The 27,045-nt window shown below is 35.3% G+C and overlaps 2 protein-coding genes and 1 pseudogene across 2 annotated transcripts; 1 reads left to right on the top strand and 2 right to left on the bottom strand.

Moving 5' to 3' along the window:
* The first annotated feature begins 6,565 nt into the window (after positions 1–6,565).
* On the top strand, positions 6,566–7,168 carry LOC132942750 (uncharacterized). Its single transcript, XM_061011393.1, has one exon. The coding sequence runs from the start codon at positions 6,566–6,568 to the stop codon at positions 7,166–7,168; it is 603 nt and encodes a 200-aa protein (XP_060867376.1).
* A 5,698-nt stretch (positions 7,169–12,866) lies between these two features.
* LOC132942744 (transcription factor Adf-1-like) lies at positions 12,867–15,721 on the bottom strand (annotated as a pseudogene).
* Positions 15,722–17,508: 1,787 nt separating this feature from the next.
* On the bottom strand, positions 17,509–19,779 carry LOC132942737 (uncharacterized). The gene is made up of 5 exons (XM_061011371.1): positions 19,692–19,779; positions 18,989–19,087; positions 18,799–18,882; positions 18,224–18,608; positions 17,509–18,166 (listed from the first exon to the last, which is right to left on the bottom strand). Exons 1-5 carry the CDS (start codon positions 19,777–19,779, stop codon positions 17,509–17,511), a joined length of 1,314 nt encoding a protein of 437 aa, XP_060867354.1.
* Positions 19,780–27,045: the final 7,266 nt, after the last annotated feature.

Here is a 27,045-nt window from a genome sequence, read left to right as displayed (position 1 = left end):
TTGGGGTTAATTGTCTGAGAGGTTCTGCATGTAAAAGTATTATCTGTTAAATTTGACTTCAATGTGAAGATTCTGGAAATGATATGGCGGCGCTTTTTATGCTCCCTACCGGACGTCCGCCGGAAGCGCCCGGTTGATTTTGGTTTTCCGAAGCCTCTGCTTGAGCTGCTTCATTCCTTTTCCCGGTAACATATTTTAATTTCCGGCATACATCTGTGTATGATAGTGTTCACTGTAGCTTTGGAGGTTCCGTGTGGCGTGCTGGAATTTTTTGATTGATTTGTGTTGTTACCTCGGTTGGATCTACAATCGCGGGCCCAATGTCCTGGTTTATTGCAAATGTTGCAAGAACCATTTGGCTTTTTCGTTGCCACTGAGTTTCCTTTGTACAGTTTCTTGGATTCTTCGGATGACATCCTAATCCGTTCTTCCTCTCGGGCGGCTTGTATTGCCTTATCTAAAGTAAGCGGGTTTCTCGCCTTAATGTAGTCCTTTAGGTTCCCCAAGCCTTCCATAAAGACTTGAATTACCTGTCTCTTAATAGAAATGTCCATCGCTTGAGCAATTTCTGGTGAAAAGTCTGCAGTTTCCTGTTCAATGATAAGATTTTGTAAAGCTTCTACTCTCATGGAGTAGGTCAGAATATCTTCACCATTTTTTTGTTTGATGGCGTACAATTCTAAAAATAGATGTTGTGTGGTTCGCTGGGGTTCTAGACTTGTTTTAAGTGTTTCTCGTAATTCTTCCCATGTGTCGAATGTTTTAAACTTTGTTACCTGCCTCGCTTTCCCGGTTAACCTGGTTTGGATTGCCTGAAGCAGTCGTGGAATTGCCGGTTCCACTACACATGACACAACAAATTCGCATTTTTCAAGGAAAATCTCTAAATTTTCGGTGTCTTTTCCATCAAATGACTTTGGTAGTAGCTTAATCGCATCTTGAAGTCCTATTTGATTATTTGATATCGGTTCTCCATGTCTCGAACTGGTGCTATCTCTTGTCTTCAAGATTTCCTGAATTTTTAGATCAATTAATTGGCTTAAATCTGGATTATTTGAAATGTCTGTGTTCAACTGTGGTCCTAGTGCACCACTCTCTGTTGGTTGATCTTTATCTCCCATTATTTCCAATGGTTTTTGATTTACAAAAAGCTTAATTCCTTGGTTTGTCGATTCAACTGTGTCGCTTGAAGACCAGTCTAATAGTTTTTCTTGATTGGTCTGTAGAATTTTTGTGTTTTGGGAATTTTCTGAATTTTCTGTTGAAGTGGTTTCGAAGGCGACGTGAATTAAACTTTTGTCTATTTTTCTAAGTTCTTCGTTAACTTCGGTTAAAAGACTATTTGTTGCTACAGACAAATCCGCCTCCTTAATAAGTAAATGGTCGACGGAAAGTTCGTGTATTTGACGCTCGGAATTTGGATTGTCGGGATTGGAGCACCTTACAGGTAAACTTACTCTTGGTGTAGGGGTAGGGGTATCAATAACGGACGTGTTAGCCCCCTTGGTGGTTGAATCCTCCCCCGAATTTGCGCTCATTAAAGTTTGCCTAAGAGTTTCCTAAAATGTTTATTCTCTAATCGTAAAGAGATATATAAAAAAAAAGAATTCGGAATAAGAAACACTGAGAACATGTGTTTACAAAGAAATACCTTTTTTCTACCATAGGTTTATGTTAATATACGATGTATAATAATTTATTATCGTATGTTTGTAAAAAAAATTATTTAACTATAAACAGAGCTGAAAACTTAATGCTAAATACTCACGACCACCACAATTGTTCGACTATAATGGATTGAAATGTTCAGTGTTCGTCTGCGTCTGGTCGTTGTGATTGATGCTGAATGCTCTGGTATATGACGTCGAATTGATCTCGGAACAATAACACGTCGAATATCCTCTTCGACACCTTAACCACTTCGGAACGATGTTCTACGCCCCGAAACTGCTGGCGCGGGGACCAATAATTAAATATTGGGTTTCGCTTTGATGATTAAATAACGTAAATATATCGTTATATTTTGATATAAATTCGTTACGGCGGCGCTATCGTGTTTATAAACAACGAGGGCGGCGCGCGGCGGCTCTGATATCGTATTATCGTAACAGCTGTGTTGTCGTCGGTTTTCAAACGTCGGCGGCGGCGACACGGATGTCGTCACAACCACGACGGCGGCGGCAACACGTACGCCAGACCCACACACACACGGCGGCTGCCTGTCGTCAATTCTTTTTTTTTTTTTCTCGACGGCGTATGTATGTGTTACACCACGCCGGGAATTTGCTGATCGCGCGTTTATAGAGACTCGTTCACACGCAACCGTTTGCATGTATATATACACACCATATAGATGTATATAAAATATATAAAATATTATAAAATAATAATATCTTATACTATTAGTGTTACCTTACGCCACTTGTGTACAATGTTCTGTTTCGGATGGATACGCTTTTGTTCGTTTCCTTTTCTTCTAATATATTGTTGAAAGTCTAGTTCGGCTATTGCTCGTGGTAACGGGATACTGATATTTGTCGTGATCCCACCGCTGCCACCAAAAATGTTACGGATCTCCCTGGAGGTCCGTGCACAAATAAAAACAACGAACACTTTCGAACTAATTACTACTCTCTATATTTAACTTGAAAAGAAAAACTTACAATGCACTTAATGAATTATTTAATATTTTATAAAAAATGGTCTGACAAATATAATGTTCTGGTGCGAATCACAATGTTCCGTCTACTGCTCTGAAATGCCACTGGCACGGCTTGCTATACGAGCCGTGCCTGTAGCCAGCGCTTGCCTGGAATTGCTGTCGCAGCAATTCCAGACAGTCGCCGTCGTACAATATTATATTATACACTATTATATATATATACTAACTAATATAGCCAGGGGTTCTTAACATATGTCATAAAAATAAATTTAAAGGTTGGACAAAGAATAATTTTTAATATACTTTTAATAGGTACTCAAAATATAAATTTGTTTTTTAGGCTTTCTGTGTTTATTTTCTGGAACTTATTCAGAAAACTTTGATGAACTTGTTGCATTTTACCTCGATACTGACAAACTAACATTTCAAGATAAACTACAAATATGGCATACCAAACTTAATAAACATGTAAAATATCCAAAAAATTGTTTAGATGTGTTGAGACCAGTATGATCAGAAATATTTCCCATTATATATTTTCTATTAAAAATTCTAAGCACTTTACCTGTTTCAACATCCACCCCCGAGAGAACGTTTTCTTGTCTCAAAAGATTGATATCTTATCTACCAGACACAATGACTGAGGTATTTTCTGGATATTAAAATAAACTGAGGAAATCTCATTGGCAAACATGTTAATGTTTCAGTCAGAGGAGGTGGTGTTCTAATTGCGATCAAAAATCATTTGCATTTCTATTGTGTCCTACTTCAAGATAATAATATTGAACAATTATATATAAAATTATCAATATGCTCATTAATATTATTTATTGGCGCTGTATATATACCACCTCAGTCAGATATTAATGTTTATAATTCATATATAGATATTGTTAATAATTTATTAAGTCAATATTGTAATTCTAAAACTATTCTATTAGGAGATTATAATCTTCCTGATCTACAATGGTCGGTTGTTGAGAACAATATTGTCCCTAACTCACTTGAGTATACAAATTTAGAAACAAACGTATTAGCAATTTTTTCATAAATCTTCAACAATTCAATACAATAAAAAATCGTAAGAATTCCATGCCTACTTGATTTAATTTTATCAAATTCAACGGATATTTTAGTTTCGTGTGAGACGGATACGTTATTACTAATCAATTATTTGTATCACCCAGCTTTACTTATTACTTTCCCTATGAGCGTCAACTGTATTCCCCTACAATGTAATGAATTTATATATAATTTTTCTCTATGTAATTTTAATGTTATTAAGTCACAAATAGCATCCATTGATTGGCCAGTAGTTTTCAAAGACCAATGTAGTACCAGTGCTGTCTTTAGTTTCTATTATATTATTTTTGAAATTATTGATAAAAATTGTACAAAAAAACAAGTATATATTATAAGTAAATACCCAGTTTGGTTTAGCTCAATATTGAAGGACATATTTTTTAAAAAGAAAATTGCTCACAAATTATATAAAGAAGCTCCTACTTAAGATAATTATTATATTTTTTCTAATCTTCGAGCTCAATGTAAATTTCAGTCCAAGGCGGATTATAGTAAATATATAACAGATACACAAAACTTACCTATTGTCAAATCCTAAACAATTTTGGAATTTTTTAAGTTAAAAATACTCAAACAATTCACTACCTACTTTAATGTCTTATGAAAATCAGTCTATATTATATATTATATATGGGGTTGAGGAAATAGTTCGTAGTTTTACACATTATTTTGCTAATGTCTATGTCAGTTCAGATCACGGTTATCTACTCAGGCGGTGGCTGGCAGTTGTCCGAATAATGATAAAGACCGATAAGAGTGGTTGTACGGTGGTTAACCTGTGGTTACCCTGTGACCAACTTGAGGTGGTGTTGCACAGCAAGTCGGGGGATATTTTCGATTTTCGGAGCGGAGCGACGGCACCGAGGAGTGCCGACGAGTGCCGCTAGCATGGCATTACTGTACGATGTTTTTTCAAATTGGTGTCACTGTAATATGCTGGTATATGCTGGTATGGTATTATGGTATAAACTGCCTTATCATTTTTCGGACAACTGCTCCTAACCACTAATCATGTTGGAAATCGGCGTATAATTCTCTATAGCGAGTTTTGACCCGCGTGGCGTGCATGGGAACTAACAGCGCTGCCTGTCACGGGACCATTGGTTAATGAATAAGTGATTACAAACACTTGTTTATATAATGGTTTTTACGTATTTTTTCGTATTAGTAACATTGTTTTCATATATTAATTACTATTAAATATTGTTGAGCCTTTGTATAATTGTATATTAGTGTTATTTTATTTAATTTTAAAAGCTAAGTGTAATAATCCTCATTATTAGTATGTAAAATAATAGATATAACTATGTTATGTAATACACTGACATTCGTTGACTTTGCTACAAAATACCATAAAATAGGAAAGCGTGTGCACAGATCAAAGGTGACGACTAGAAATGGCGCACACCTTGAGATCGAACGGACGTCATCATAACAAGGTGATTCCGCTTAGGATAAATAGGAAAGTCACTGTGATAATAAGGGAGTCGGATACTAGAGACGACGAGAGTATGTACTTGTAATTCAGACAGACGTTTGTTGTAATTAATAAATATACTTTAAAAAAAAAACCTAAATTTGTGTATCTTTATTATACTTCTAATTCAATTGAGAGTGCTGAAGCGGACACGTTACAACATAAGTCATTTCATTATTAAGTAAACATAAACAATTAGCTATTTAGTATTTTAATAAGTAAGCAAAAGGATACTCTATGAACATGTTCAATTCCCAGTGGCGCGCCCAGGAATTTAAAATGGGGGGACAACATTTTTTTTTTAATTAACGAAAAAAGCGGGTAAGTGGAAATCGCTCTGCTGTACAGTATGCTACAACTGGGTGACTGTAAATTTGAATTCAATTATATATATCATGTGTGCAAAAAACGGTTCTGAGCAAAGACGGTTTGACAGCCTAGGATATTTTATTTTATACTTATATTGTTATTATTAATGTATTAATATATATACAATTTTACCCAGACAGCAATTTTTTGATTAATAATATTATTATAACATTGTAATAACGAATAATATTAGTATAACGTTATTATAATATTAACTACAAAATAGAAAATATTACAAGATAGTTAGATAAAATTTTTATGAATTTCTAACTCAAAATAATTTGCACATTTTCGTGATTTTTACGTAATTTGTCAAAATTCGAACTAAATGCTTATAAAAAAAAATTGTGACTGTATTTTTAATATTTTCCCACTACCATTGTAAGAATATATTAGGAGCCTCGTATTAAATTTCAAGCTTGTTGAAAACGATTAAAATTAATAATTTAGAAAAATTAATGACTCTTATCGATATTTAAAAAAAAAAATTTGAAAAAACCAAACATTTTTTAGGCCTACAGTTAGCTCAAAACTTGTTAAAATATTTTTCTGGTGTATAGCGAATGATAATCTAAAAAATTATAAATCAATAATACAAGAACCTAGAATATTTAAATATTATAATACATAAAGCAGTATTTCGTTATAAACTAATATAATGATTATATCATATTTTTAGGTATCTAGCATCTGGAAACACATTTTCAGATTTGCATTACATTTTTAGATTGGGTATATCTACAATCAGCAAAATAGTAAGAGAAGTTTGTTCAAAATTATGGAATATTTTAAAAAATAATTATCTTTCAAAACCAAATGAAGAAAAATAGAAGACAATTGCAAATGGTTTTGGAAAAACTGCTCAATTTCCACATTGTCTAGGGGCAGTAGACGGCTAACATATTCGTGTTCAAAATTTCCCAAATAGTGGATCTATGAATTTAAATTATAAAAATTACTTTTCCATAGTTTTGATGGCAATAGTTGACTCGGATTATAAATGTATTTACGTAGATATAGGAGCGTATGGTAAAGACTGTGATTCTGGAGTATTCAAAGAAACTGTGTTTTGGAAATTACTCGAGACAAACCAGTTGAATATACCACATGCTGAAACAGTTATCACAAATTACAATCTACCATATTATGTTCTAGTAGGTGACGAGGCGTTTGCTTTGTCTACAAATTTACTAAGACCTTATGGAGGCAAAAACCTATGCATAAAAAAGCGTGTGTTCAACTATCGTCTCACCAGATTAAGAAGATATGTGGAATATGCGTTCGGTATTTTGGCGAATAAATGGCGAGTATTGCACAGACCATTAAATGTTTCCAAGGAATTTGCTAAAGATATCGTAAAAGCATGGGTTATACTGCACAACGTTGTACGAGAAAGAGATGGATTTCATTCTGAAGGAAAACAAATCATTCATAGAGGATCTCATGGACTAAATGATTTGGAACGTATACCAATACATGGTAGAGGAGGGACAAATGCAAATTATATACGAGACAGTTTCGCAAATTATTTTATAAGCCCAGCTGGAGATTTGCCTTGGCAATTAAATAAAATCTAATTGTAAAAACCATTCGAGAATATAAATAAATATACAGGTGTCCCATAATGTTTTTCTTATTTTAATATTTAATTTGTTTTTTTTAAATATTTTATCGTTATAAATAATAAACTTACCAATTTCTTGTTGTTCCTTCGCAGATTTGTCTTCATATTTTTTTTCTAAATAAAGAAACACTTCTTTCCATTTATTACGTTTTATTATTCTGTCCTTATACTCTGTGGATGTTTTGTCCTAAAGGGTTGGCCTAGATTCCACCAATTCAATTAATATTGGAACATCGTACGAAAAACTCATTTTAATAATAATATATGTTAGAATAATAATGTTGAATAATTATATTTGAATCAATCACGTTATTCGTCGGAATAATATAAACAAATTCATTAAAATAAATTGATAAAACTATTTCGGTACGACGATATTATCGGTCATGTGTGAAAACCAACCATCTAGTTGTATTGGTCTTTGAAATCAGAACGATAAAAATATCGTCCGATACTGATCGTCTGTCTGACATGCACACCGATGTCGTCATACTACAACGATATTTTTATCGGATCGGTGTCAATGTGAAAAACGTCTATTTAAAACCATACAATTTTACTTCTACCGACACCGATAATATGGGCGAGTGTGAATACGCTCTAATAATTGTTGTAGTTATAAGTAATAGTCGCGCCTAACCTAACCTAACCTAACCTAACCTAACCTAACCTAACCTAACCTAACTACATTGGGCAGAAAATGCACTCTTGGAGACACATTAGAAAGTGAGTTGCTTAAATATGCTTTACTAATGGAGTCCAAGTATTATGGTCTAACGAGAAATGATTTGAAACAAACGGCTTATCAGCTTGCTGTACAAAATAAAATTAAGCTTCCATTTTCTGACGATTCTATGATGGCTGGTAGAGGTTGGTTGGATAGGTTTTTAAGGCGCTATAAACACACCTTATCCATTAGAAAACCAAGTGGTACATCATTTTCAAGAGCACTAGGATTTACGAAAGAAAAAGTTAACAAGTTTTTTGATATCCTTGAATCTGAGTTTGATAAACATAACTATCCACCTGATCGTGTGTACAACGTTTATGAGACTGGGTTGACTGTAGTGCAGAGTAAAGTTTCAGAAGTAATTGGTTTAAGAGGTAAACGTCAAATATCTTCTTTAACTTCAGCTGAAAGAGGTAGTCTTATCACAGTAGTAGCAGCAATGAGTGCTGGGGGAACATTTATACCACCGTTGATGATATTTCCAAGGAAAAATATGAGTCAACAACTAATGAAGGGTGCTCCAGCTGGAGCAATTAGTGCTTGTCATCCTAGTGGATGGATTCAAAGTTATATTTTTGTCCAATGGTTTGATCACTTTATTGAAAAAACCAAACCTACTGAGACTTCGCCGGTTCTTTTAATATTAGATTGCCATTACAGTCACACTAGAAATTTGGAAATCATAGAAAAGGCTAGAGACAACTTTATAACTATAATTTGTTTACCACCGCATACAACACACAAGTTGCAGCCACTTGACAAGACATTTATGCGTGCTTTAAAGACATATTATAGTGAACAAATACGTTTGTGGATTCGTCAAAACAATAGAAGATTGAGTCCTTTTGATGTCGCTGAACTGTTTGGTAAAGTATATCTTAAAGTTCAAACAGGGGAAATTGCAGTAAATGGTTTCCGAGCAACTGGGATTTATCCTATTAATAGAAGTATTTTTAGTGATGCAGATTACATAGCAGCTGAAATGGATGCATCTAAGAGAGGAGAAGTTACTCCAGCAGAACAAGAGTTTAATGAGTGTATACCAGAAAATATTCTAAATCATCAAGATGCACCACAGGTATCACCTGGGCCTTAATATTCATAATCAAATAAATAGTCCTACTCAAATTCAATGTTCCTTAGAAATAGATCAAACGCCTGGAACATCAAATACAACAGAAAAAATAATATCTCCATTTAACATAGCACCAGTTCCTATATCAATACCTAGAACATCCAACAAAGGACGAAAAGCAGCAACAACATGTGTAATAACATCATCTCCCTACAAAAATGAATTAGAAAAAACAATTAAAAGTATTCCAAAGAAAAAGCAAGTTAAAAGAAAACTTACATTTGGGAATAATTTAAATTCAATAAAAAAACAAAACAAAACAGGTTACACTAGTGGTGATGATTTAAATGATGATAACTCTGATTTAGATGTTGAACCTGGTCACCTTGCACCAGATTCAGAAGACGCTTCATGTATTTTTTGTGACATGATATTTTCAGATGACAAAAAAGGAGAACTCTGGATACAATGTTTAACTTGCCAATTATGGGCACATACTGAATGTGCTGGACCTGAAAATGACCACTATATCTGTGATTTTTGCAAATAAGACTAATTAAAAAAAACTATTTTGTAATTCAATTGACTGATTTGATATTAACTTAAGTTTATATGCATTTTTTTTTGTTATAATTAATTAAAATTATTTTATATGATTCAATTAAGTTTAAAAGAAGTTTTTAAGTACTGTTTATGGTGCTTGTTATTGTTATGTTACTTGTTATTTTCTTAATTTATAAGGTGAAATTTTCATTTTTATCTACAAAGCTATATGCATACTTTTGAATTAATTTTTTTAAGTTTAAAAAAGTTTTTAAATACTATTTGTTATATTTTATTTTATTTATAAGTTGAAGTGTTCCAACAACTCAAAAAATGTATTTTAGAATAGTTTTAAATTAATATAATATTAATGGTTTTCCAAAAACATCAAAATTGTAATCAGTGTAGATCAAAAACAAAATGGTATTCCATATTCGTCGCTTCTCCTCTATAGTACATAGACCCTGTATGTTCTGTCTGCTTTATTCTGATATGTTTTCGATCAATGTTTCCAAGACAATTTGGAAAATTCCAATTTTCATAAAAGTCTTTAGCATTCGATTTCCATGTATCAATTGTAGATTTCTGTAAATAAGTTGCAACTAATTCATCCCAAATAGCAGCACATGTCTCCACTACAATATTTGAAATAGTTGATTTCCCCATACGGAAAGTGAAAGCCAAGCTCCTGTAACTACAACCAGTGGCCAGAAATCTAAAATGTAAATACCGAGATCATAAAAATCTAGAAAATTAAAACATTTTTTATAAGCGTAAAAGTACAAATATTATTTACAAATATTATTATTTCCGATATTCGTCAAAATCACGAATATTTGCAAGTTATTTTGTAGTTAAAAATTCATAAAATATTTAATTATACATATCTAAAATTGTAATACAAGGTTCTACATAAGTTGAGATTAAATTAATTATAAACAAACGTCGAGCGAATTTTATGAGCTTTTATTAAAAATAAGTAAAATTTTTAGTAGATACTTTGAAAGCGAAATGGAAAAACATGAGGGACTATTACCGCGTGGAATTGAGGAAACACCTTCCTGGGAAATCTGGAGCTGGATCAGACGATGTGAGTACTTCTACGTGGCCTCTATTTAAAAATCTGTCTTACCTACGGAACACTATGAAAACCAGACCTCGCTTTACAAACATAGAAACAAAATTAGATGAAAATGAAGAAGAGCTGGATACTGAAGACCAAAATTACACAAATATAAGCGACACATTATTTACGCAAGAGTCATCGGTTACTGATGGTGATCTAGAATTCTAGAAAACACAGACACCGATATAACTTCGGGACCTTCAGGTAAAATAAAAAGAAATTACGAAGTAAAATCTCGCCCAACAGCGGCTAACAATTTTAGAAGAGAATTGTTGAACATGGAAGCCAATAAAATTAAGTTATTAGAAAACGAAGAAAAAGAAGACAAGGATTTCTTGTTTTTAAAAAGTTTGTTACCCGATCTTAAAAATTTACCAAGGACTCAAAAAATGAAAACTAAAATAAAATTTCAAGAGATTTTATTAAATGAAACTATTGGTTTGACATCCACAGTAACTACACCTCGTTCGTCATACGAAAACACTAGCAGTACATATTCATATCCATCACCTCACTCAATAGAAGTTAATATAGACTGGCCCTCAAACCAAACAGCAGTAGAAGGTATTGATTGGCAAAATTCTACCCAATGGGAAAGGTATAGTGAAGACAATCAAGTTTACGAAACCAATAAGATGCTTTAATTCTAGATATTATTAGATCATCTAATTTCTTTTTAGCTATAAAAATGTATTTAAATATTATTTGATGAGCAAGATGCTATTTCAATTTTTTTTATCTATTAATTTTTTTAAAGCTAATACATTGTATTATTCTAAACAATATTTTATGATGTTATTTGATCTACTATATGTATTGTTGTACTATGTTTATTTAAAAAACTTAAAAATATATGGTAGGTAGGTACCTATGTTCACTTTATTTGAGGTATAATTACGTTTTCTTAATTTTTCAATAAAAACAGTTATTTAACTTTTGATGTATGTTTGATGTTAAAAATAATAACAACTTACCTTATCGTAAGAAAAAGCCTTTCCTCTGGAGATATAGGTTTTCGGAAATTAGTATCCGATTTTTGTATTCTTTCTCGAATAGCATCGAGTATCAAATTGAAGGTGTTTTCGTCCATACGACAGTATTCAAAAAAATTATCCGGGTGCTTTTGGAGCTTATTAAGAAGAGTGTGAAATTCACCTTCGGTTTCTCGATGTTTATTTATTTCATGCACCCATAACCGTTGTTTAAATAAGTCAACTTTAGCTTCTAATGAAGCACAACTTTCAGATAAAAGTATTTTACGTATACGATTCGATTTGTATGAAGTCATCTCGACGACTGGTGACAAACAACTAGTGATTATATGTAACAACCTACTTTGATATAGCAATAAAAACGTGGGAGTGGCCACACCAAAATCGTAAAAATCGCTGGACAATATCGCTCGCATAATCGCTCGTATCGCAAATCGCGTGCAGTGTGGCCGTACCTTAACGCTATGTCCTAACTGAATCCGTGCGTTGCGTTTATACGTTCGCCCGCAACGCAACGCACGCAACGCAACGTATTGTTGGCAAAATTAAACGCCGGTGAATTCATACGTGCAATAGGTTGAGAACTTATAAAATTTATGAAATGACAGTACAGTCGTAAAGATGCCGTTAACCACCGAACAACGTAAAATGTTACTCTCCGAAAGTTTGGCTGTTAAACTTTTTTTTTTGAATAAAAAACGTAAACGTAATCCGGTACACCAAATATATAAAGATAGATTTGAATTTGGCGAGTTTCATCATTTGTATACACAGTTACGTGCTGATGATAATTTATTCCGTTCTTATACACGAATGACTACAGGTACTTTTGACTACATAAAAGAGGCAATTGAACATGAATGTTATCATATAACAACTAACTTTAAAGTACCAATTTCTGTAGAAGAGAGACTACTTATTACTTTAAGGTAAGCATATATTATTTTAATCAATAACAAATTAATATTAATAATTTTTATATAATATTAACAATAACATAATATATTAAAATTAAATTTATAATGTTATAATTTAATAAAATAATAAGATTTCTGTGTTGTATACTGAGTATACTATAATATTAACATTAAAGTGGTAAAATAAAAAAAACTCCTTTTAACTTTTAAAATAACAAATTATAAAAATAACTAAAATGAATATAATGATAGTAGAAACATTTTAATTTTAAATATTGGAATGTGTGTCGTCTAAATACTGGAAATTCGGTAAAGTTGATGGCATGGAACTGTATGTTGGATGTACCGTAGCTGATGGAGGAATATAATTTTGGTTATGAGAGTTTGCTGAGCCTAAGTATTGTAGTGGAGGTAAACTTACACGTATCAAAATATTTTGAATGTCGTTCCTTACACGTAATTTTTGAATGGGGCTCATATTTTTAAAATAAGGAAGAATAGATTTAAAAAAACGCATATCTTCATCATCTGGAGTTTCAGGTGGTTCGGTTAATGCAGCTTGTTTTCTGGTTTCGAGATCGATCAACTGTTGTTCAAAATTACGGCTTGTGTCTTGTTTTTTTGTTCTTTTAATTTTTTTTTGTGTTGTAAATGAAGTCGATGGAGGTGATGAAATGTTGTAACTTGATGTAGATGCCTGATCAATGTCATCCATTTCACCTGGTTCCTCGCTGTCTTCATCAATATCAACATTTACATCAGAAACATTTCCGTCGCTTTTCCTTGGAACGGCAGTATCTTCTAAAAACAGCATTGCGTTGAAATAGCCCCATTTGCCTTTATATAGCGCAGCATATTCCTGACTACTACCAGAACGACTAGTAGGAATTTTTTTATTTCTTTTAAAAATTGATCGCGAAGACTCCTCCACTTTTTTTTAGCGTCGTCTTCTATGAAAATTAAATTTAAAAAAATATAACCATATTGCATACGAGTCTGCAATGAAGTACCACATTTTATGTCTTTATGGCACGTGATGAATTTTATAACATTAATTTCATATTTGTTATTGTTTGGTTGTCATGGCAACGGTAACTCTTTTTCGTTATACGGTTTTTTATTTTAATGTGCCAAAGCAAAAGACATAAAATGTCAATATTGTACAAAATATGTAAGCCAATTATTGTAATTAAAATTATTCAATTCAATTTAATAATAAAAATAATTATAATCTAAATACGTTTAATAGGTATTTAATATATTATATATTTTTTTTTATGTTAAAAATAGTTTCGACAGTTTTTAATATTTAATATTAAAAGAATTATTAAAAATCTTTAAGATATTGTACATATATTTTAAATAATTAAAAGTAGGGCAATTGGATGTCACTCTGTTGTACAGTAGATTATAAGTGGGTCACTATAATGGATGGTGTTAAATTTGAATTAAATGATGTAATAACATTGTATTAGGTATACGAAAAACGATTCTGAGCAAATACGGTACCTATGTCAGACTATAATATTACGATAGGTAGGTAGGTAGGTTTTTTATTTATTTTTGCCAATTTCAATTACCAGACTGCATTTTTCTTGTTTTCGCTCAGAATCGTTTATCGTATACTTATTTTTTATTTTGTTTATCGTTTACTATTAATTAAAATAAAAAAAGTTTATTATTTTTCAAATTAATGAGCCTTTGAAAAATTTTGAACTGTAAAAATCATAAAAATGAACCACTTTACTTTTAATCTTTCTAAAAACCAGATTAACAAATTTCTTATTTTGAATTTTTGAATTTTTAGTATTAAAAATAAAAATAAAAATGTTATATATTATATTGTAACAATAGTCAATAAATTAAAATATATAAAAAAAATAAATAACATTAAATAACAACACTTCACAACATTAAAACAATATTTACGTTGTATACATTTAAAATTTTTTATTTTTTTTCAACACAGATATCTTGCTACTGGTTTAGCTTTTAGACAAATTGCTTTAACATTCAGGATTTCAAAAACAGCAGTTTTTTCAATTGTTATTGAAGTTTGTAAAGCAATTTGGAAGATAATGAAAGAAAAGCATATGCCCACACCATCGATTGCTGATTTTGAAAATAATGCACAAGAGTTTTATGAAAATTGGAATTTTCCAAATTGTATTGGTAGTATTGACGGCAAACATATTCGGATAAAATGTCCGAAAAACTCCGGTAGTATGTTTTTCAATTATAAACAATTTTTTTCTATTGTTTTAATGGCTGTGGCAGACGCAAATTATAAATTCATTATGATTGATGTCGGAGCTTATAGGAAAGATAGCGATGGAGGCATATTATCTAATTCCAATATTTTAAAACGACTTGAAAATAAAACTTTGAAACTACCCTATCCTAAAAAACTACCAAATTCAAATGTAACTGGTCTATATACTTTCATTGCTGATGAAGCATTTCCTTTGCGAACATATATGATGCGACCATACCCAAGGAGGTTATTGAACGATGAAAATAAAAGTTACTTCAACTATAGACTTTCCAGAGCACGAATGACAATAGAATGTGCTTTCGGTATAGCAGCAGCAAAATTTAGAATTTTGCAGAAGTCAATAGAGACAAAAGTGGAAAATGCTGACCACATTGTAAAAGCAATATGTATGCTGCACAATGTATGTATCGATTTGGAAAAAATAAGAGTTACAGAAAATTATAATATACACTCAGATATATCAATCCAAATAAATAATTTATCCGGCGATTTAACCGTAAGCAAGAGAAATAACAAAACATCCAGAGCAGCAGAAAATGTAAGAAATAACTTAAGTAATTTTTTTTCAAATAATAAATTGTAAATATTTTACTATTGATATTTGACTATATTATATTACAACTTAATTATTCTATAATATTATGTTCTATTTCTTTAGCTTGTATCCAGTATTTTATATTATAACTTAAATTTAATTTAAATTTAGTTTAGTTTAAATTACTTGATATTCCTAGTTCTATGGCTGCAGAATCCCACTGCCTGTTTGTTACTACGCGATCTTTGTATTTAGGTTTCCTTTTATCCCAAAGTTCCGGCCGTTTTTGTACTTCAGAAATAAGAAGCTCCATTTTGTAATTAATAAAATTAATGTAATTAATTAATACAAATATAAAAATTCAAATAAACGAACGTGTACAATTTATATAGTCTTGACCGCACAACGTTGCGTTGGAAAATAGAACATGTTCTTTTTTGTGCGTTAAAACGCATCGCACGCATGTTACGACCAATTAGGACATGTACTTTGTTGCAGTTTGTTTTATTTGCGTGCACGCATCGCCCGCAATACCGCAACTCACGCAACGCACGGATTCAGTTAGGACATAGCGTAAATCCAGGGGTCCCTTCTGGAGCTTGGGCCCTCAATTTTTTTTTCAATGTAACAATTGAATGTGAAACAAACTACCCACATAACTACATATTTAATGTATAACCATTTTTTTTTCATTTATTAACTGAACAAATATTTAATTAATCCGTTTAAACATATTATGTAAGCTATTACCTAGCGAATAAGCTGTGACCGGCCCGTTTTAGATAAACCATATGAAATCGAGAACTAATTAGTTATTATTATCATTTAAATATTCATAATACAAAATAGCATAACACAATAATTACCAAAATACTAAAAAGATAATCAAGCTTTTATTTAATTAAAAGTTAAAATCTTATAAAATTAATGATTTAATCAATACACTACATTTTTGTGCAAAAATATCTAATATTAAATCTTTATCAATCACACTGTCATTCTCACAAGAAATTTTAACTAGGCCTTCTAGGCGGTCTTCAGATGTCGATGATCTTAATCTTGTTTTGACTAATTTCATTTTTGAAAATGATCTTTCAGTGCTACAACTAGAAACTTGTTAATGTTACGGCAATTTTAATAGCAGAATACAGATGTGGGAATACACTATCCAAACCAGTAGAATGTAATAAATTAAATATATAAATCAAACTTTTTGAATTTTTATTTTCTTTTAAAGTTTTGTTGTCATTATTGTCCATACCTGAAGATGCATCACTGAACAAAAATTCTTCATCATCTGATTTATTTAAATCTGTTTCTGTATGTAATTTTGTTGGCAGAATTAATGTTTTTTTTCGTGAAGTAAACTGCAAGTATTCAGTACGCAAACAATTTATGTCTTATATTTTATAAGTATTACAAAGTTTTACAAATGAATCAATTGGCAACAAAATTGGCTTTTTTATAATTACTTCTATTCTTTTTAATGAAAACAGAGAAATGTCTTTTAAAATACCAATATGATCTGGATTAAAACGTTTATTCATTTCATTGTTCACATGATCTAGTGCTGGAAGTACTGTATTGATTTTAAACAACTGAATGGGATCTTGAATTCGTTCATCGGTACATTTTTCGTCATGTTTTCTAGGTACTTTCTTTAATCTTGTCATTCTTAACTTCAAACTCATAATCTGATTTGTCTATAAATGATTGTGCTTCTTCATAAAGATTATCAAAAGTATTATCATCATCTCTAAGAAAATTTAAGTCATGTTTGGAAGTTTCAACTATGTTGGTTACAGTCAACAAATCAATATCTACCGATTGCATAATCTTTGACAATGGACTTAAAACAGTAAATATTTTTTTAAAATTATATGCGGTTAACACAAATCGATATGATAAAAAGTATTTTATAAGTCCTGCAATAGTAGAACCCACTTTTACATCACCGGATCCTTAATTTCTTCTTGTTTCTTCCAGAGTTTTTAATATTTGTAAAACAGTTTCAAGTGCTGCATAATGTGATCCCCATCTTGTTGTTGCAACACGTTTCATAGATTTCTTTTGCATATTAGGATAATGTTTGTCTTGAAATCATCTGAATAAAGCAGCTCTTTTCTTACTACACCAAATAAAAGAGTAAATGGATTCTAGATTTCCAAATAAATCAACAGCATCTAAACTAGATGAAACTGCATTGGCCATTACCAAATTTAATCGGTGAGCATGATACCATACAAAGATAGCTGAATTATTTTTTGCATTAATTCTTGCTTGTAGGCCCTTGTATTCCAGACTCATATTGCTAGCACCGTCGTATGACTGACCAACAAGTTTGTTTTTCCAATCAAGGCCTTCACGATCCATGACTAATTCAAAAAGATCAAACAACGATTCTCCAATTGTAACAGGAGATTCTTTATGAGCCAATAAACGTTCAAAAATGTTCCCAGATGAATGACTAACATATCTTATTATAAATGATACCTGCTCTTTTCTAGCAGCATCAAAGGTTGAATCTATTGAAATACTGAACATTCGAGATCTCTTTATATCTGATCTTATGGTTGACCCGATAAATTCTGATATAGAACTGATAAGTTGATTTTGTCTTTCCCAACTTATAAACGAGCACACAAGTTTGCCTTGGGATTTAATAGAATTTATATGGGAAAATAATGCATACGAATTTGGAGCCATCAACAATAAAATATCCTTAAAATGTCCTTTATTTTTTTCTTCCCAACCTTCTCTGTGCCCACGAAAGGATTAATTATGTAGGGCTAAATACTAAATAATGTCTATTAACTCAAAAACAATTTGTCTGTTTAATGCAACATTGGTTTTTTGACTACTTTCTAGTGCTGGAATGATTGGCATAGAATTTTTCTTTGTTTTTAGTGTTATTGAAGCATTGACATGTATATTACTTATTTCATGTAGCATAATATTTTGACGACCATTTTGCCATGTAGAATATCCAACTTTTGTCCATGTTGTAACAGCTTTATGCTTATTGTGGCCAATAAAGAGCATACACGGCAAACAAAAAACTGTGTCTAGTGTAGGTGAGTATGATAACCAATCCCTAATAACTCTAGAACCATCAGGAAGTAACCGAGAGTACCACTGTTCATTAAAATGGCCATGTCGGGAAGTTTTATCAAATGGAAAATGTTTTCGAGGAAGGTCATCTGAGCATGGTTAACAAGGGCCTAATTGAATGATCAAATTAATTTCTTCAGGAGTTAACTTGCTATTAATGAAATGCACTGGATCATTTTTAAATAAATTACCTATGAATATCAAAAAACGTTGAAAATATATACCCTTTTACATTACCTTATAAAATTATAACCCTAAGTATGTTAATAGTTATTATACCTGGTGACGTTTCTGCAGAAACTGAACTAGGTAAAACATTCTCAAATGAATTATCAACAGAAACTTGGTCTACTTCATTAATACCTGTAAACATTTTACTTAAATTAATATATTTTGATACAATTTAAAATTAATTAAATTAATGTAGCAAGTATATTGCATTTTTTTAAATTTAAATTACATATTATACCTGGTGAAATGTTCTGCGTAGAAGCCTGAGTGGAAACCGAACTAGATAAAACATTGTCAAATGAATTATCAACAGAAACTTTGTCTACTTCATTAATACCTGTAAATATTTTAATTAAAATAATATGTTTTGATTTGATTTGTTATTATTTGAAATTTGTAATACACAATCCTGTTGTAATATTGTTATAACTTATGCTCTATTGCTCTTATATAATTTTCATTTAACATACCTGAAAATAATGATTTTTTTACATAGTCCTATCCATATAAAATTAAAATCTAATGAAAAGTAAAATTAAAATATTTTCATTAATACTTAAATTATAAATTAGGTTTGAAAATAGTGATTATTTAGTTGTATTTATACTATTCTTAAAGCATTCTATAGTTCTGTGGTGCTCAGTGCTCACTGCTCGGATAAAAGGTCTTAAGTTCAAAAACAAACAACTTGTATAAAATAAATATTCTTATGTGAGAAAAATATAAAAAAAACAAAATCAACTTTTATAATAAGATATAAACTTAAAAAAAAACACAAAAAAATCAGACATAAGTCATATTTTACAATAATTTTTCTGACTTAGATAATTAGGAACATAATTTGGTAGGTTAGAAGCACATTAAGTCAAAAATTAAATATGTGTTAAAAGGTTTTAGTCTACTTAAACTGTGTTTAATTAAAAAAATTTGTTATTACTTACTGTTAGTATTATTAGCATTACTATTATAATATTGTGTTGCCTCGGCCAAAACTATTGGTTTGATTAATCGATCTAATAATCCAGACATTTTAGATTCTGAGCGAAGCGATGAATTAATGTATTGATTTTATAATGATGTATGTGTTTTTTTTTTGTTTTTTTTTAAATTTTTTATTTTTTAAATTTTATTTTTATTTTTGTGTCTGTCATCACCTTTTAGGACAGTAAAAGTGCTTGGATTTTCTTCAATAGTAACTTTTCTGATAGGAAAGTGAATCTAGTTGGTACTTTGGGGGGTTAAAAGTAAAAATTTCCCAGTAGTTTTCACAAGCGACGTGAAAAACAAATGAAAAATTACGGAAAAACGGGAATTTTTACGCAAAATCTGTTTTTGAGAAAATCGATTTTGGTTTTTGGTGTAACTCTAAAACAAATGACCGTAAGGACATGAAATTTTGACTGAATGTTTATATTAGCATTTTCTATACACCATACAATTTACAAAATATTTTGACTCTTTTTGAGCTGTTTACAGCCATTGTCAGTTTTTAATTTTTTTAGTTTTTTTTTCTATAAATATCAATAAAATTTTATCTGTTCAGTAAAAAAGCTTGAAAATTTAATAGAAGGCTCCTAGGTTATTGTTTCAAAGGCAGATGAAATAAATTAAAAATCCTTAGTCACAGTTTTTATTTATAAGCAATTAAAGTTCAAATTTTGACAAAATACGGAAAAATCACGAAAAATAGCAAATTATTTTGAGTTGAAAATTCATAAAAATTTTTCTTTTTAAATCTAAGATTTGAAAATGTAATATAAGATTACTCATAAGCTTGTCTACCTTTATCAAAAAAAAAATGTCTAGAAGTAACTTAAATTAAATTTTTATGAGCGTCTGAAATTTATATTTTTACAACATTTGATATTTATTCGATTTCTCATGTAACAGTTTTCTTATTTTATTGTAATTAAAAAACGAATGACTGTAGATACTTGAAAATTTCACTGAATGTTTATATTAGCATTTTAAATACACCATAAAATGTTGAAAATATTTTGACTCTTTTTGAGCTGTTTACGGACATTGTCAGTTTTCAATTTTTTTAGTTTTTTTTTCTATAAATATCAATAAATTTTATTTGTTGGGTAAAAAAGCGTGAAAATTTAATATAATGCTCCTGATATATCGTTCTAATAGCAGTTGAAAAATATTAAAAATACATAGGCACAATTTTTTTTTATAAGCATTTAAAGTTCAAATTTTGACAACATTTATCAAATTTATAATGTATTAATTATTTTGTGGTTAAAAATGTATAAAATACATAACTGTATAACTTTTATGGCTAAGGATTGAAAATTTAAAACAAGGCTCCACGTAAATAGGTTATATATAAATTACTTTATTCACAATAATATCATCAAATATACTTGGTAATATCATAGGCTGACTGACCTGACGCGGTCCCGCGTAATAGCTGTTTGAATTCAAATAGCCTTTAACGCGGAAAGCCGCGCAACGCTTCTCAAACAAACCGCCAATCGACGATGGACGACGCCGGCGCGCGACACCCGCGCTGTGAACCGTCGGCCGGCCGTTGAGTGAACCGGATTGTAATGTCACCAGTTTTTACCGACGACCCGCACGAGACGGAACTTTCTCTTGACCCTTCCCCGCAACCATCGTCTTTTTTTTTTCTTTTTGTTTTTTTTTGTGGTTGTTTTTTTGTTTTGTCCGCGTTAATAAAAAAATCAACCTTCACTCCCAAAAGCTGTTTTCGTGTCTATAATTTTGTTGTGGTCACCTGACACCTCACCACCTCATCCTCGCGGCTCCTCATAGGACCGCATCAGACCGTTTTCGCTCAGAATCGTTTTTCTTATACAATGATATTATATCATTGAATTCAAATTTAACACCATCCATTACAGTGACCCTGTTTGCGCACCGTCACGGAGCTATTGAGGTAGTATCTCTAGCTGACCGTACGACACTTGCGGCGGGTAATTGTATGCGTTATAACCTGTGTGTGATTAGGAGTAGGTAATTTAACACTTAAATTGAAGGTGTGCGTTGGTGGCACTAAAACATATTTATTATTGCCGACACATATAATACAGTCATGTTATAAACGGGGGATATGATCATATCTTACACTTTCCTACTATTCGGGAATGGCGACCGCATCAACTGGCTCCCCGTACAGGAATCACCGGTAAGTGAAAACTTATTAACTTACCCCTTACTACCACCATCATATACCCTTCCCGTTGCGCGACTTGGAAAAAAGTCCCCGACGCGATCCGACAAAAACGTGGTTAGCTGGCGGAAACGGAAAAACCGGCGTTACGTAATATAATACATAAGGACGTAACGACCAGCCACGCCGCCCGATTTACGGACGCACCGACTACACCGCGCGCGACGCTCCAAAGTCCACACACACACGACGTAGGTAGGTAGGAACGCAAGAGCGCGAGAGGGCAACACCACCACCGATAACGTCAACTCGCGATTACCTGGGACAGAAATACCACATAATCGGACTGCCGCCGCCGCCGCTCAAAGCGACAGCCGCCGTCTTCCTTAATCGCAGTAGTGGGCCGGATAACGCACACACGCGCATCCGTGACAACACTCTGCGAAAACCGGTTACTGTGATCGCCCGGCAAGCGCAATAACAAAACAATAACAACCCACTGACCTACATCCCGTACGCAAATAAACACCGATAAACGGTCAACACAGCTGATCGAAGGAACGCGACGACCGTTCCACCGACAACAGTCACATTTTATATTTTCCCGTAAACAACACCGGAAAAACAACCGGACGTCATGTCGGGAAAATATATTAATGAGTTGACCGCCGCGGAGTTGCGCTACGAATGCAGGCAGCGCGAGTTGTCGGATACGGGCGCGAAGGATGATCTTGAAATCCGGTTGATACAACACTTCACGGACCTGAACCTGCAGGCCAACGAAGTCCGGTTTCCGCCTATGGAACCCGCCGGGCATACCGGAAACAACCCGCCAACAGGTCAAATACTTGACGCCGGACAAAGGGAAAACCAACCGGTCGAATCATCACCCGCCCAGCCACCGAACGCCACCACCAATAAACCACACACACCCACACACCAACAGGCTATGGACATGATTCAAGCGAGTCGGTCCATAATTAAGGAGGTACGGCAAGCGGCGGAAAACTCGGCGCATGGGCACAGTCTGGAATCGCGACTGACCATGCTCGAGGACTGCATGGCCCGCTTTGGCGACGACCAACGCCGCATTGCAGAAACAATGCGACGCCTAGAAATGGGTATGGCACGCCAAGCACCGGAACACCAACCGGAAGGGACAGCACCGACCCGCCCCCGCCACAATGTGTCATCGAACAACACGGAATACGGTACGAGGTACACCGCGGCACGCGAACCGCCGTCCGCGGGTAACCAGCACGCCGAACGTTCGGTACGTTTCGATGACACGCCAAATTTATACAATGCCCCCTCCTCCACACACACCTATGCGTCACAACAATCGACGCTGTTACCATACGACGACGTATGTGCAGCGAAACATTCGCTGCCGGAGCTCCTCGGAACAACGCCTGAGGACCCGGTACGATTCATACACAAGGCGGAATCGATATTGTACCAAACGCGTATAGATAGGTCGGCCTGGACTAATATTGTCACGCAGCAGCTGAAGGGTGCAGCCAGTACATGGTGGAACACCATCAGACTACTGGACCTCACCTGGGATGAGTTCCGCGCCGAATTCTTAGAAAAATTCGACAACGTGGAAATACAATCACGACTGCGGGCCGAGATAGTATCCGTCCGACAAACACAAACGCAATCGTTTATGGAATTCATGACACAAAAAAATCAACTCGCGCGCCGCGTCAATACCGGGCTATCTGAAACACAGCTAGTCGGTACGATAGCCGGTCTAACGCGCAACGAATACCGCACGCATATCCGATTGCAGAGACCAGTGACTTTCGGAGACCTCCGCCGGGTCGCTGGAATCCTGGAATACACACCAGACGAAACACCCAAACAACAACAGCCGAAACCGGCGTACAAAACATATAGCCAAACCCGCCCGCCACAACCAACGCAACAACCGCGTACACGGGACGGTACAGCAGGTAAACCGCAACCGCCCAACCCGTGCAGGTACTGTGGAGGTCCTCACTGGAACAGTGACTGCCCCGGGAACACGCCGCGTTCGGGAAACGGGAAATGAGTCGACGGACAATTGTCCACACCGCCGCTTCAAACACACACACACACACACATACAACCACGCCACCACACACAACACTCGGCAATACAGACGGGGATATAACTATCAAACGCGCATCGATAAACTCGGCGTCATCAGATATATCACCCATCAAAAACATTAAAATTCCGTTAAGTAGCAGGTCATCATCACCACACACAACGACCCCTACTACGGAATTAACACGTACTCATACGGTACACACCCATAGCACAGAGGTAACCGAAACGGATGCTCTGGTAATGGCGGTGCAAACCGCTCCCCATAGTACCGATAACGCGGTTAAGAACCAGTTACCCAGCTATACATCACAATAACCGTCGAATAACGCTAAACGTGTATGCCCCGACAAAATTCCGACCCCCGCGGTCGAACTCGAATTTAGGTCAGGCCCCGTAACAGCTCTACTCGACTCACAAGCACAAAAATCGTATGTAAGCCCGAACATAGCACATAAATATGGCACACCCCCACACGGACAACCAACTCAGGTACGAATGGCGGACGGACATACCACAATGACAAGTGGTACCTCCACATTCGTAGCCAGAATCGGAGACCTCACGGTCACCTTCAACGCAGCCATTCTGGAAAATTTGTACTGCGACATGCTCCTAGGTCACGACTTTCTCGTACAAAACGAAGTCACCTGGGACTACACAACGAGCACTATCCATTTAGGTTCGGATAGGAGAACAACAGCGTGCTGGAAAGGGCGGACACCCACCCCAACCCCAGCACTAGATGTCGACAAATTAACAATAAACGGTGACCACCACACACGCGCGAAACTCGCCGAAGTAGTACGCAACTATCCGGACGTATTCAACGGTAGGGTAGGACGCACCAGGTTAATTGAACACGACATCCTCCTCAAAAACCAAACACCCATAGCACTCAAACCATATCCCTACCCACCGGTAAAACAGGCCACAATCGACACCATGATACGGGACATGGAAGAGCAGGGACTGGTAGAACAGAGCACATCCCCGTGGGCCGCACCCATCGTTCTAGCAAAAAAGAAAGACGGCTCACCCCGACTATGCATTGATTATAGGCGGCTCAATGATATCACTGAGTCTGACGCTTACCCAATGCCCGACCTCAATACGCTGATACGTCAGATGAGAGGCGCAAAAGTATTCAGCGTCCTGGACCTTAAGTCGGGTTACTGGCAGGTCCCACTTAACCAAAACGCGCGAAAATACACGGCATTCCGGACGCGTCGGGGCCTATACCAATTCCGAGTCCTCCCCTTCGGCCTCAAAAACAGCCCCATGACCTTCGTGCGATTAATGGACGAAGTCCTGAGGGGGTACCTGGACGAGTTCGTCCGCGTATACCTAGACGATATAGTGGTGTTTTCGAACACTGTGGACGAACACCAGTGCCACTTGGACAAAGTTCTAGAACGTCTACAGAGACACGGGCTCACATGCAACCCCGAAAAGTGCAAATTCGGAGCCACCGAAATTTCATTTCTCGGAAGTCACCTCCGAAGGAATAGACAAACAACCGGAGAAACTAGAGGGCATCAAAAACTACCCCCCACCAACCAAACTGAGGGACCTACGGAAGTTCCTGGGCGTTTGCAACTGGTACAGCCAGTTTGTCGACAACTACGCGGACACCATAGCACCCCTAACGAATAGACTCAAACAGGGGACCAAATGGTCGTGGACCGAAACCGAACAGGCCGCATTTACCAAAATAAAACGCGCCCTGTACGATTCGCCAAAACTGTCGACGCCAGATTACGGAAAACCGTTTTGCCTACAAACCGATGCTAGCGAAATAGGAGCAGGTGCCGTCCTTTTCCAACGGGGTGACAGCCCGAACGAAAGGCGGATAATCGCCTACGCAAGCAAAAAGTTTAGTGATACGCAAACAAGGTACGCCGCGGTAGAACGCGAGTGCCTCGCGATAATCTGGGCAACCGACAAGTTTAGACCATACCTAGAGGCCCGCCGCTTTGACCTATTCACCGACAACTCGGCACTCACATGGCTCCACCGAGCCAAAAACACAAATTCCAAGTTAACCAGGTGGGCACTACAGCTGGCTAACCTGGACTACAAAACCACACATGTGCCCGGCGTACAGAACGAGGCGCCGGACATGCTATCTCGCAACCCAACCACCGGGCCACCGGTAGACGAGGAACACCTCGAGGAACGACTAGTAGGAGTACCCACCTCACCACTCACCACTGCTACTAGCTCACCGGCCGACAACCTGTTCGCCACGACGGACCCGGCTAACACCACTAGTGGTCCCACAATCACACACGCTATGCTCGTGACATGGCAGGCCAATGACCCCAATACACGAGACACAGCGCGCAACATGACAACGGACGACCCAGCGCACAATACCGGAAGTACCACGGATAGAAAAAATAAATACATTTTTACCGACGGTCTTCTGCGGATAAATTTGGGCGAACACACACCCGTAGTCATCCCAAAGGACAAGACGCAGAACGTGATCTGGACATACCACGATCACGTACTCGCAAACCACCCGGGCTGGAAAGAAACGTACAGAGCGGTAAAACAACGGTTTTTTTGGAAAGGACAAAAAAACGACATCCGACTGTACGTCAAGTCGTGTCACATATGCGCGTGTACCAAACCACTGAACACGCGCGCAGATGACTCCGCGACCACCAGAATACCCCGACACCCCTGGGAGGTGGTTAGCATAGACCTCATGGGCCCCTACCCGCGTACGAGTAGGGGAAAACAATACATACTGGTCGCCACGGATCTGTTTAGTAGATGGACCGAGGCATACCCCCTCGGAACAGCCACTACAAAAACAATAACCGAAACGCTTGAACGAGAATTCTTTTCACGTTTCGGATACCCCCGTGTGTGCTTAAGCGATAACGGCCCACAGTTCGTAGCAAACGATATGCGTAAAGCGATCGAACAGTGGGGGGCCGAGGGCTGGACAACTCCGGTATATCACCCGAGGGCCAACCCAGTCGAACGCCGTAACCAGGAATTAAAAAAAGGTCTACGCGCGCTACTCATCGACGGCAACCACAACA

Source organism: Metopolophium dirhodum, chromosome 1, assembly GCF_019925205.1.
Source record: "Metopolophium dirhodum isolate CAU chromosome 1, ASM1992520v1, whole genome shotgun sequence".
In the NCBI taxonomy this organism is placed as follows: domain Eukaryota; kingdom Metazoa; phylum Arthropoda; class Insecta; order Hemiptera; family Aphididae; genus Metopolophium; species Metopolophium dirhodum.
This window is presented reverse-complemented; position numbering and strand designations above follow the sequence as displayed.

What these genes read in the sequence shown, in the direction of transcription:
- LOC132942750 (XM_061011393.1), top strand. Translation starts at nt 6,566, where the DNA reads ATGGCAATAGTTGACTCGGATTATAAATGTATTTACGTAGATATAGGA.
- LOC132942737 (XM_061011371.1), bottom strand. Translation starts at nt 19,779, where the DNA reads ATGTCTGGATTATTAGATCGATTAATCAAACCAATAGTTTTGGCCGAG. An exon ending in TTCTGCAGAAACGTCACCAG is followed by an intron (nt 18,609 to 18,798) that starts GTATAATAACTA and finishes AACCATGCTCAG; the next exon opens with ATGACCTTCCTCGAAAACAT. An exon ending in AACAGACAAATTGTTTTTGA is followed by an intron (nt 18,167 to 18,223) that starts GTTAATAGACAT and finishes TCGTGGGCACAG; the next exon opens with AGAAGGTTGGGAAGAAAAAA.